Source organism: Setaria italica, chromosome VIII, assembly GCF_000263155.2.
Source record: "Setaria italica strain Yugu1 chromosome VIII, Setaria_italica_v2.0, whole genome shotgun sequence".
NCBI classification, from domain to species: domain Eukaryota; kingdom Viridiplantae; phylum Streptophyta; class Magnoliopsida; order Poales; family Poaceae; genus Setaria; species Setaria italica.
The window spans coordinates 34,954,592-34,966,752 of NC_028457.1; the positions used below are offsets into that span (position 1 = coordinate 34,954,592).

A 12,161-nucleotide genomic window follows, 5' to 3' on the forward strand; every position below is an offset into this window, starting at 1 on the left:
GAGTAAAGGGTTGGATTTTATTGGAACAGTACTTTTACAACCAGCCCCTCGGCTGGGCACCCTGAATAAAATAAAAAATACACTTAGATTGTTTGCAGGAGCATCTAGCGCCCATCGCCGTCGCCAACCAACGTTGCCGCAGCCCGGATTTTCTCCACCTCCCGCAGTAAAGATCATCCGGCCAGGACGAATCGAAGCTCACAGCCGATACCTGAATGGATGAAGAGTCTTTGAATTTTAACAAGGCCACAAATTTTGTCCGTTGAACGCCCCAGCCAGTCCTCGTTTCCACCGGGATCAGATGCCGATCGCCTCGCCGGCCAACCCCAGTCGACAGACAGCAAACCCCGCAAGAGGTATTACAAACCTCCAGCTTCCAGCAGCAGCCATGTCGTTGATTTCAAGTCCGGCAACGCGATTGACATCGTGGGCACAACCGCGAAGAGAAGGTCACAGAAGATTCAAGAACCAACGCATAAGAAAACAGCGAAGAACACATCGTCGGTACTGAACCCCCCCGCATGAAACACCGTCGTCGAGCACCACAAGCCCATCAACCATCGCCAGGAGCACGGAGCACAAATCCACATCGATGAGGCCACCGATGGGGAGAAAACTAACCCTAACCTACCGAAACTTAAGCTAATAGGAGAGGGAATGTACGCTGGTGGGCTGAGGAGGGGTGGCGGCACACTGGCACAGATATTTTTCTAAATTTTCTAGTCAGGCCAGCCCATGGACTCCAACAATTTAGGCTGTGCCAAACAGATAATTGCTCCGGGCCAGGAACTAGAGCCCGAGCCCACTCAACCTGCAGGCCCAACCCAGCTGAGTTGGGCTTTTTTCGGACGGTTCGAATTGCGTCCAATCACCCCACCATGATGGATTACCGCGGTGGAGCCAGAAATAGAGAGAGTCCTTCAGCTGCCTATGAATTTATTTTAATTTTGTAATGTCTCAGCATACACCATTAGGCTTAGTTCTACTCCATTATAGTGTCTCCGGTACCAGTTCTATCAAAATGCATCTAAAGTGACATCAATTTGCAACTCTGTTGCATTGCGAGCATCACAAATAAACCTTCATGCCCGCTCAAGAGACCCGGCAAATTAGCGGATGAATTTTAATCGACCTGAGCAAGGAGTGGCCGGTAAACCCCCTCTCACTCTAGCTCTTCTGTTATTCCCTTTTCTTGTTGTTGGAACTTGTGATAGCCGACTTCGATGTTGGATTACTAAGTAGATTTAAATTTCACTGGCCACTGCCACAGTTTGAAGATTGCATGACTCATGCTAAGCAATTGTACATCTTGCAAGCTTCATTACGCACACCAACAACTACATTTTCCTGCAGATGCATAGTTCCCTATGCCTCACATACCTACTTTGTTCTTTTGGCTGTGCGCTTTGAGGTTTTCAGAATAGGAATTTGGGAACACAACTCATACTATACTGAACTCTATATATTCTTCTGAATGTGCTTTAGCACATATTCAGTACTCCAAATTTGATAACGACAACAACCATCATTCATGCGCATTCAGCCTCCGATGCAACAGAGGTCTGAACATTTCATGTGAATGATTGCAGATGTCTAGTGTTCGAGCAGTAAACAGAGTGCATCAATGCGGCACGGAAAAGTACTTTGATCACGATGATTCAGTACGAAAAGTCCAGTTGTTACTTGATGCACAAATCGACAGTTTTACTGTTTTAAACTAATTGACAGCTAGCTGAGAACAATATTGCTACCTAAAGACAAACCTGACCGAAAAAGTTGTAGACCCTCAAATTCTTGCATGCAGTGGAAGTAGTTGAGCGGAAGATCCAACCATTCATTCACACACAATACAGGAGGTAAGTTCAGTTAAGCACATCATTTTGAGATTGTTCTGTTAGCACAATGATACAGGTAGGTAAATTCAAATCAAGTTATTAGCACATTGCACAAAAATAATTCCTCAAGTCCAAATAAGAACTGCATAGGCAAGAAACAGAGCACCACTCTTCCGTGAAGGGATGCTTCACAACGTGTTTTGTCCCGCACTGTTCCCAGCATAGAGTTCTATTTGACACTCCGGCCCCCAGTTCATTTTTGCACAGATTACGTTCGCTAACATGGATCTTTTGGCCAGCTCCGACAGCTCATGCAAGAGCTTATTTGGCAACTGCTATGAACCAACCCAATACAAAAAACCACTCGCATGATTGTTCTGCATATTGATAGTGCTGTGTGCTACTTCGTTGTCCAGCTGTAGCTGCATGCGAAACAAGCAAATGTGAAAGAAGTAAGACACTATTTCATTTAGATTCACGGTGAACTAAAGCACACATGATGAAATTGAACAGATGCCCAGCATTTGACTTACCTCAAGGAGCAATTCCTGAGAGGAAGTCCTTTTAATTGTTCGCAAGTTAAAGGCAAATCGTGCATCATGAATTCCCTATGCTTCCAAATCCTAATGTCTTTTCAAGGCCCCTGCTGAGGATGGATGTGAAAAGCTTGGTTGCACTGTAGTCGATCATGTCGCACCTAAATATGCTTATATATAGTCCAGCTCGCCTCTTACATTAATGACGACACACAAGAACAAGGGCCCACATGGGCCGAATCCAAAATAATAATGGGCCAATGTCTAGAGCCCAAATTGGTGACATTACTTTCACATGAAAAAATGTAAAGAAACTATTATTCTGTTTGGGAAAAGGATAAAGTTATATTGATATGACAATAGACTGAACAATCCAAGGAAAAAAAATGTTACACTTCTCTTTTCAGAACGATGATACGTGAATGCAAGTTTTATGTGTACGTTTCCTCTACGAATGATTTGTTAATTATCGTTCCACATGCAAGGGTAGGTAGTTCATATGCTTCGATCCATACTAAAATAGTTCATTTTCATTGTCTTTGTGCATGGCCCACGTGGCAAAGAATAGGATTCCATGAGCACACTTTCCTCCGAAACACCAAACTTTTTCCTTTCAAAAGATATGGACGAAGCGTGCATCTAGTTGCACATCTCATTGACATTCCAGGCTTTTCTAGGCTCTAGCTCTACTTCTACCTGCTCCCTTCGTTCCAAACTGTAGATCGTTTTAATTTTTCTAGGTTTATAGATATTATTATGCACCTAGATGTACATGCATAATAATATATATGAACCTAAAAAAATAACCTATAATTTGGAACGGAGGGAGTGCAATGCAATTTGTTTAAGGTTCTAAAAAGAGAAATTGCACACGGTCAAGTTTCCCTCCATTAACAAATAACTGCAGTAATTAACATATCAAAGTGGAAACCAAATTAGTGACACAATGAATAAATAACAAATCAATAGCGCGTAACATAAATACGTTATTTTTACCCAGTCCTATTATTACTTGATGCACGAATGGACAGTTTTACTATCACTTGATGCTGCAATTGACAACTTTCCTAAAACGTAACTTGAAATCTCAGTGAATTGTTCTTGATGGTATCTTTGCATTTACCACTTTGGCCACCTCGAATTATCCAGCTGGATGCACTATTAATTTGCCTGTCATTTCGATTATTACCAGCAATTTTTTTCAGGCCCATATATTTCATGGATCTGTGAACCCCTGACGGCGTATAAATTATTGATCTTCCTTTCACACTGTAGACTAGTTTTATAGTTCAAATTCGTTAAAAAAAGATGTTTTGTAGTTCAAATGTATAGCATCACCCACATGCCCGTAGTTTATACGCGTACACGTGTCCGGAATAAGGTGGGTATTTAACATTTCTGCAGCCATCAAGCATGTCAAAGTGGTGCAGTCAGGGAAAGATGGAAGATGGTTCTCCCTGAACGTGGGCCATGTGTGTGGCCCCTATTTCTCACTCTCAGCCCTCTATTCCCTCCTCTTCACACTGCACACAACTCCCTCCCTCTCTGTCTCTCTGTCTCTCTCTCTCTCTCTCTCTCTCTCTCTCTCTCTCTCTCTCTCTCTACATGTGAAAAAACGGAGGATCAGCTCACAGGCTCACACCAAGCATGGCAGAGAAGGTGATCTTGTTCTCTCTCTACCTCTCGATTTCGATCTCTTGACGTGAGCTCCGCGTTCCACAATTGTGTGTTTGTGTTTCCATGGATCTTCTGATTGTTCATCACTAATAACCTATATTCTGTTCTTCCATAATTGAAAGGAATGGTGGTGAGAGAATATATTCTACAAGTTTCCACACATATGCTTGTCATGTCCATGCCATATTTCAGAAATCAAACTGTTCAGGAGCATAATTAACTTACCTGAGTGTGGTTGGTGCATTTCAAAATTGCTTTTCTTTCCGATCAAAAAAATGTTTTTCTTTGCAAGAGAATAAACATGTTTTGATGAAAATTGCTCTTATTTGTGTTTCGAAGTGCACAACAAAATTCAATGCTGATTTCATGGGGGGAGAAAAACCTCTGCTATCACTAACTCTGCTGTCCCTGATAATTCGATTCCATTCATGTCTACAGTTACTAATTAACCACAAAAGAGAAAAAACACATTTGCTGAATTTAAGAAAGTTTTGCAAAGCTTCAAGAAGGGTCTAGATGCTTTTACCCCCCTTGCTGTGTGCTAACTGCAATGCCTTTATTGATGCCCTTTATTTTACATTAGTGCTGTAAAAAAGAATAGTATTTACCTTAATTACTAATAATAACGCCACTGTCAACACAGATCTCCATGATAATCGTCCTGGTTGACCTTGATTGCCACAAGTGCTACAATAAGATCCGCAAGATTCTATGCCAGCTCCAAGGTAAAAGAAATACTGAAGCCTCGTCAGTGAGATTATTCTTCGTCACTATGGTTTGGAACAGTGTCGAAATTCATGCGAAATTTCAGGGATTCAAAGTTTCAAACATCTCCAGGATGCATGATCGCACAAATTCACTCTTATCCTCTTGAGTTGTTTATGCAGACTGCGAGAGGATCCGGACGATCTCCTTCGACGACAAGAGCAAGACGATCACCATCGTCGGGCCGTTTGACCCGCAGAGGCTCGCCTGCAAGCTCCGGTGCAAGGGCGGCAAGGTGATCAGGGACATCCACATCGTGGACAACGGCAGCGGCAGGCCGCCGCAGAAGATGGCGGAACCGCCGCCGTCGTCCCCGCCGCCGATGAAAAACGGCAAGCAGAAACACAAGGGGAAGCCGCCGCCGCCGCCCGCTGCCGACGAGCCACCGCCACCGCAACCTGCACCGGCGCCGGAGCCGGTGCCGGTGCACGAGATGCCACCGCCCCCGTCCCCGACGCACCATGGTCCACCTGACCGGGAGATGTCGGCGATGGTGCCGGCCTTTGTCGAGGAGAAGCACCCCAAAGCGAAGCCGGCGGAGCTCGAGCCGCCGCCCATGTCGCCGCCGCGGAAGGAGAAGCCGCCGATGGACATGCACATGCCGATGCCAGCATCACCACTTCCGCCACCGCCAGTGAAGGAAAGATCGCCGCCGCTGCTAATGCCGGCGAGGCCGTGTGATCAGCCGCCGGTGGAGTACGTGATCCCGACGGTGGAGATCCCGTCGTGGCCGGCGCCGCCGGTGGGCCCGTGTGGGTGCCCCTGCTGCGCACCGTGCTACCAGGGCTACTACGAGGGGTGCCGGTGCTGCAGCTGCGGCCGGGCGTACGCGCCGGCGCCGGCGGCGTGCGGCGGGTACAGGGGCTGCCGGACCTTCAGCGACGAGGACCCCACGGCGGCGTGCACCGTCATGTGATCTTCAGTGGAGTCTGTCTTAGTAGTAACACAAGTTCTGCACAGTGGCTATACGTCTATTATTGGAGTTCTCACCTTGTGGCTTTGCGTGGATTAAATTGGATTTTCAATGAATTTTGCACAGAATGGGATGAATTCGGAATGGCCATGTTTAACTGATTATGATAGATTCGTGGAACAAATATAGTTGATTTTTGAGGGAAAGCATGTATAAATCTCAATGTCTCAAATCTGAGTGAAGTACTGAACACTGAAGATTGATGTGCTACAATGCTCTGCTAGGCTAGCTATGTTGAGTCTGCAAGACAAACAGGATCAGATTCTCTTGCAAAAGTCTGCAATCATGAAAGGAGAAAGATGCTTGTGATTTGTATTCTCTGGACCATTAGCACGATCTAGTCGTAAAAGTCTGCAATCATCAACGTTGTTAACGATTTACATGCATCGAAAACAGAGTCTCAACGTAGAACTCGCCTCTAGTCTCTAGTAGAAGGAAAGCAAGTCTGTAAAACATAGAAAAATGAGAGAAAAGTTCAAATTCCCTTGTTTTAATTTTTCTTCATGTTGGGGCCACAGTTCATAAGATTGAGAGCTCCGTTGTGTCCCATGAAAGTAAACTTTCGCAAATGTGGCCGGAGGAATCGTGTGCTGTCCTGTGAGGCTGAGAAGAACAGAGCACAGCATAGACAAAGTGCCTCAATCATAGCTGTTCGATTCTCAGAGGATCTGGCGGTGCCAAAACGTAGAAAGAAGCCACACACAACACATCATTGATATGCTTGAGCTTTAACAAGATCTTTAACAGCTTGAGCTTCTCCTCGAATCAATGTTTCGGCCGGTCCGGTAGGTAGAAAGTCTTTGACAACAAGTGTCAGCTTTAAACATTGTGGAAAAGCAGTTACTGTGTTTGCGTAATCAACCATATAACAATTGCATCAATACTGTTCAGTACAAAAGGAAAAAAAACTTAAAATAAAATGAGAAGATACAGAACTACCAGTCCGTACTGAACTTCCAGTCACTTTAGCTAATTGAAATACTGCTCGCTCAAAAAAAAAAAAGCTCCGGAGAATTACATCCTTAAGTGAAATACCTTAGCAGTGATGAAAGAGCGAGCTTGTACAGTAACACTGGAATCGGCATTGTTCTTCCAGTTTTTCTTTCTCCGCTGATTGCCACAAAGTGTCCACTCACTGATTCTCTCTTGGGGGTTTAAAAACACAAGCAATGGTTCAAGTTCAGCAAGAAATTTCCAGATCCCTGAATCTGCTCCAGATTCTTGCAGGCAGCTGTCGATACCAAGCAGGAGAACGCAAAAAATATGCCCCTCGTAATAACTAGGTGAACAAGTAACCATACTTCTCTATGCTTCCCAAGCCTATGACCGTTATCATGCTCTCGGACCAAATCGGGAATGGAAATAACATTTGTGGCGAAAAACAAACAGCTCGCATAGGTTTAGCTCCTTGCATGGCGTTTTGGTTGTATTGTGCCCTCAGACATGGCTTTATAGCATGGTGTAAACAAGAGCAATGTTGCCTACCTATCTATAGTATATCTAGACCGTATACAGAAAGAGATACTTTGCATTGGACCCTCTTATAAAATGAAAAGAGCTCTAAAAAAATGCTCTAACAAACAAGAAAAAGAAAAAGAAAAAGAAAGAAGAGTTGCACAGTTTTCATTTGATCCTGACGTGCCTTGTCAACCTCTTCTTGCTGTACTAACTGGTATTACGCAGTGGGGATGCTATAAGTTTACTCGAGTTTTCTGTGAGTTTTCATGGATTACGTTGGATTCAGATTTTGTACAGACTGAGAGATGAATGGATTGGGCATGGGATGGAGTTTAAGAATCGATTACGATTATTGTTGACATTTAAATAATTAAACTACAGCGAGTCGTTAACATCTTCTCCTCAACATGATGTTTAATTTCGACTGGTTGGTAATCAACCAACATGATGCCTTTGACAACAAGGATCTTATTTAAATATTGTGGAAAACCAGTTACTGTGCTTGCGTAATCAACCCTATAACAATTGCATCAATATAATAGTTCATTACAAATTATTAAAAGGACAAAGTGAACTAAGACGATAATATATCCAACTGCCAGTGTCGTTACTCAACTTTGATATGTTGAAGACTTTGTTAACTGAACGGCGTAATTCTCCGGAGCTTTTTTTAGCGAACATTTTTCATTCACCCAAGCTAAAGAGCCCGTTCGGCAGCCAGCTGCCTGGCTGCGCTGCTGCTTCAGCTGCAAGCGGCGGTGGAAGCAGCTGCCCACCGCTCCTTGCTGCTACTAGGATTCTTGCAGCTGTTTTTCCTACTGCTGCGCTGCTACATTTCACATTCAAATTTGTGACGGTGAAAGGAGCAAATAAATTCAATTTTTTGGCGCAAACTTAACCCATTGCATCGAAGCTACTGTACACAATAAGCCACACACTAGAATAACATATTGCGCACCAATTGATTACATACAACATACAACACAAATATACACACATACGCATACATCTACATCAAAGAGATTCCCGCTGCGATCCAATCTCGTACACTGGCCATATCAGGAGTAGCATTTGCTGTGACCCATGCGGACACCCCGTAGTCTGGAGTTTGCGCCGTGGGGAGTTTGCGCCGTGTTCGAACCTACAGTACTTGCATCGGCACGGTCTAGCAAATAATTGTGGAGTGCGAAGCAAGCAATAACGATCTTCGTTTGCCTCTCTCGATCGTAGAATGGAACTTGCCACAAAATATGCCACCTGGATTTGAGCACGACAAAAGCTCGTTCGACAACATTGCGAAGACTGGAATGGTGGAAGTTGAATTTCTCCTCCAAACTTTCAGCCGCTTTTTTGCTGAATTCCTCCAAATGGTACCTGGTACTTCGATACGACCCCAGATAGCCTTCACGAACTGCGTAACCCGAGTCCACCAAATAATATCTTCCTACAGAACATCAAACATATTCACCATTAGTGCACCACTTTTACAATTGTTGCGTCATGTGCGTAATTAGGCAAGTACCATACCTGAAGGTGGATGCGGGTAGTTTGGTGTCTCCGTACACTCCCGTAACACCGACATGTCATGACTGGACCCTGCCGTCCCCGCTCCTACATACATGAACCGCATGTCCATATCCACTATCGCTAACACATTAAAGCTTGTCCACCCTTTTCTATTAATTAAATCCAAATGGGACTCACGCCCGACCTGTACGGGAACGTGGGTTCCATCTAGAGCACCTATACACCCATCAAAGAACGGTGCATATTGGTTCAGCTTATGATTCACCTTGGAGTACGCAGGATCCTTTGGAGCGATTACCGTATGGGCAAATGAAAACATTACATCTGCCACATGCACCATCTTCCTACTAACTGTGTCCAACTCCTCTCAAATCTATCTCTAATTTGACGAGAAGCCTATTGTGTCGCACAAGCCCAGACGAACATATCTAAAGCCTCAATATATTCTACACCTTGTGATGATTGCAACCCATGATTATTAACCAAGATGTCATGCAACTGAAGGAACGCGTCGGGATACATACGAAAAATGTCGTAGCACCTCCAGCTTTCCCGCATATTGAGCTCAACCCATTGTCGTCCGGTCATGCGTGGCACCTCCATTGGCGGGTTCACCACTGGAGGTGGACTTCTGTTCACGGCGAGATATGCTGCTACAGCTGCTGCTACACTCGCCAGCTAGTACACGATGGAACTAGAATCATTGCCGGTGTCACTGTTTGATTCCTCAGCACTACTCATACTTGAATGAACCTGTGCATGCACAAACGGAGGGGGATCAATCAGCAAAGCCTACACATTACTTGTTGCACCACAATTTACAGATGAATTTGTTTCAAACCTGTCAAGCGTCCTCCCTTTCCTTCAGGTTCACCGGACAAGTAACCAATCCTCCTCCTGGGACTCCTGCTGAGGGCCTCCAATGGCCTGCCCACCTTCCTGTTCACGGCACAATGACAACAAACATCAAAATTCCTCATCACTGTTAAGACAAGCGTTGTGACACAAGTAAAAAAAAGTAGTCATGTAGTACAGATCATGGGCGACATTGAACGTGAAAAAAATTTAACTTACAGTACAACACAATGTTCATGGCACAGGACACGTTACATAAGCAAACATTATTGTTTCAACTCATTAGTACACATCACTAGAATAAAACAAACTCATGCCACAATCACTCTACTTGTTCTCCCTGTCCCAATTGAATTGGATCCAATTCAGTCGGCCCTCTTTCATTTTCATCTTCGTGAAGGCCCTCCGATACACTGCATTCTTACATAAATAAAGTGCCTGACAATACAGCTCAGACCCCTCCTCGATACCATCTTCTTCTATAAGCTGCATTGCACGGTCCAGTTCCTCCTGCTCATGGTCGCCACATTTTTGGCTCCTCGTTGCCACTGTTTCAGAAAGTTCTCTGATATAGTCCTCCAAGCTGCCACTTTTCTTTTTTCGGAGGACTGTCAACATACATTTCCCGGGTTGGCCTTTTGGACAAGTTACGAGCACTACTAGCAGCCATGGGGTCCAGGTAGAAGTCATGTGCATCGTCCTCAGTCCCCATGCTAGGTGTCGCCTCATGAATACCTCCTGCCGGCAGCAAGGTGCCCCTGTCTTGGGTGGTGTTGCCAAATAACGTGTACAATTCATCGAGGAATGGGAGTGGCTTAGCAGAACTTGTCTGAGCAGCACTGGCACTGGTTTCTTGCAATGATGAACAATACATGTCAGTAACAAAACTATGTTGGTATACATAACATGAGCAACATGAGTAAAAGGATGTACCCCTTCATCGACATCCCAAAAGCTGGAATCAGCAGCAACGCCACCAGTTTCTTTGTCACGGCCTAAACCAGATTGGGCTTGCAAGTCCTTCCAGCTCGTGAATGCTCTCCGCATGGCGTTCAGCTTGTTCTGCAGCTGCTTGCTGCCCAAATTTAGACCAGTTTGTTGTTTGAAGTTGCGGTACACGTGCTGCCATCCCAACTTAGTGAGGCACCTGTTGCCCCAATTGAATTGGTTCTTCTCAGCAATGCAAAGATCCAGCAATGTTTTCGTTGTGGCCTCATCCTAGTTGGCACGGCTGCAAGCCATCTAAGTAGACAACAACTGCAATTATATTGCAACAAGGAAAGGAACAGTAGGAGGCATACAAGTAAACAATAAGAACAGTAATGGATATGTCGCTTGCCTTAGCAGCTGTCTTGGCACGTTTGTGACGGAAACTGTATGGACAGACCAGTGGGCGAGAGCACGAAGAAGTGGATGACGATGCCAGTGTGGGCACCGTTGGTAGTTCATCGTGGGTGGGCTGCTACTAGGCTTGTAGCAGACGTTTGGAGAGGTGACAAAAAAAACAGACACATTACTTATGTTGAGTGTGTTGTATAAATGTTTGCATATTTCAGAGGAAGAACATGCTGCAAGCATAATGCACACAAGTGCTAACTTCATGAACATGGACAGTAGCTTGCTAAGTTTGAACCAACTCGAATTATAGTAGCAATTTGAATGAATCATAGGACAACAGAAGAAATAAGACATGCACATGTGGGCTAATAATCAAAGGAGACGACATGCCGAGCCCGAGGGCGACAGGATCAGAGCAAGATGGGTGTAGCTGTGAAGGGAGGGTTTAGCCAGGGGAGGTGAAACACAACACAAAGTAAACAGTTAAACGAAGCTACTCCAATAGTAAGATAAGCTTGCTGCCTACATGTAATGCATCAATCTGTAAGCTAATAAATTAATAAGCGTCTTGGCAGGTAAGTATGTTGTCATCTTGTGCGCAAAGTGCAAGGGAACGGTACCGTAATTTTGTGTGTGCGGCTAGTTGACTACTAATCATGAATCCGAAAAGATTGGACAAAGAAATTAGCATAAACACGGAATTAGCATCAATTTTGTTGTGTGTGGGGGGGGGGGACAGAAGCACCCCTATCGCTACCAAAAATGGTGCAGAAGACGTACTTGGTGCGCTTCGTCAGGGGACGGTGGCGGCACAACTTGGATGCAGCGGATGGTGGAGCTGGGTGACCTCCTCCAGCTCTAGTTGGCAGGCGGCCGGGGGGTGGGACGGGGGGGGGGGGAGGAGGGCACGGTGAAGGCCGCGGCGGCGGAGAGCCCGAATCCCAGCTACCGTGCTGGGCGGCGACCATGATCCCTGGCAGCTGCGTTCGCCCCCGGTGCCGCGGCGCTGCGGTGGGGCCGAATAGTCCGCCGCTGGCGCGGAAGAGGCCTCCCGTGGTGGATCTACCCGATTTGTGCCGCTTGACCGACGGAGGGAGGCGGCCGTCGAGGACGGAGAAAGGAGGGACCAACGACGGCGGCGAGCGGGCGAGCGCGATAGAGCAGGCGAGACGAGGGAGTGATGGCGGCGGAGAGCGG

At 45.5% G+C, this 12,161-nt stretch overlaps 1 protein-coding gene across 1 annotated transcript; it reads left to right on the forward strand.

The window, feature by feature from the left end:
- The first annotated feature begins 3,893 nt into the window (after positions 1-3,893).
- LOC101783328 (protein PYRICULARIA ORYZAE RESISTANCE 21) lies at positions 3,894-5,996 on the forward strand. Its single transcript, XM_004979718.2, has 3 exons — positions 3,894-4,030; positions 4,692-4,773; positions 4,936-5,996. The coding sequence occupies exons 1-3, from the start codon at positions 4,019-4,021 to the stop codon at positions 5,727-5,729; spliced, it is 888 nt and encodes a 295-aa protein (XP_004979775.1). The 5' UTR covers positions 3,894-4,018; the 3' UTR covers positions 5,730-5,996.
- Positions 5,997-12,161: the final 6,165 nt, after the last annotated feature.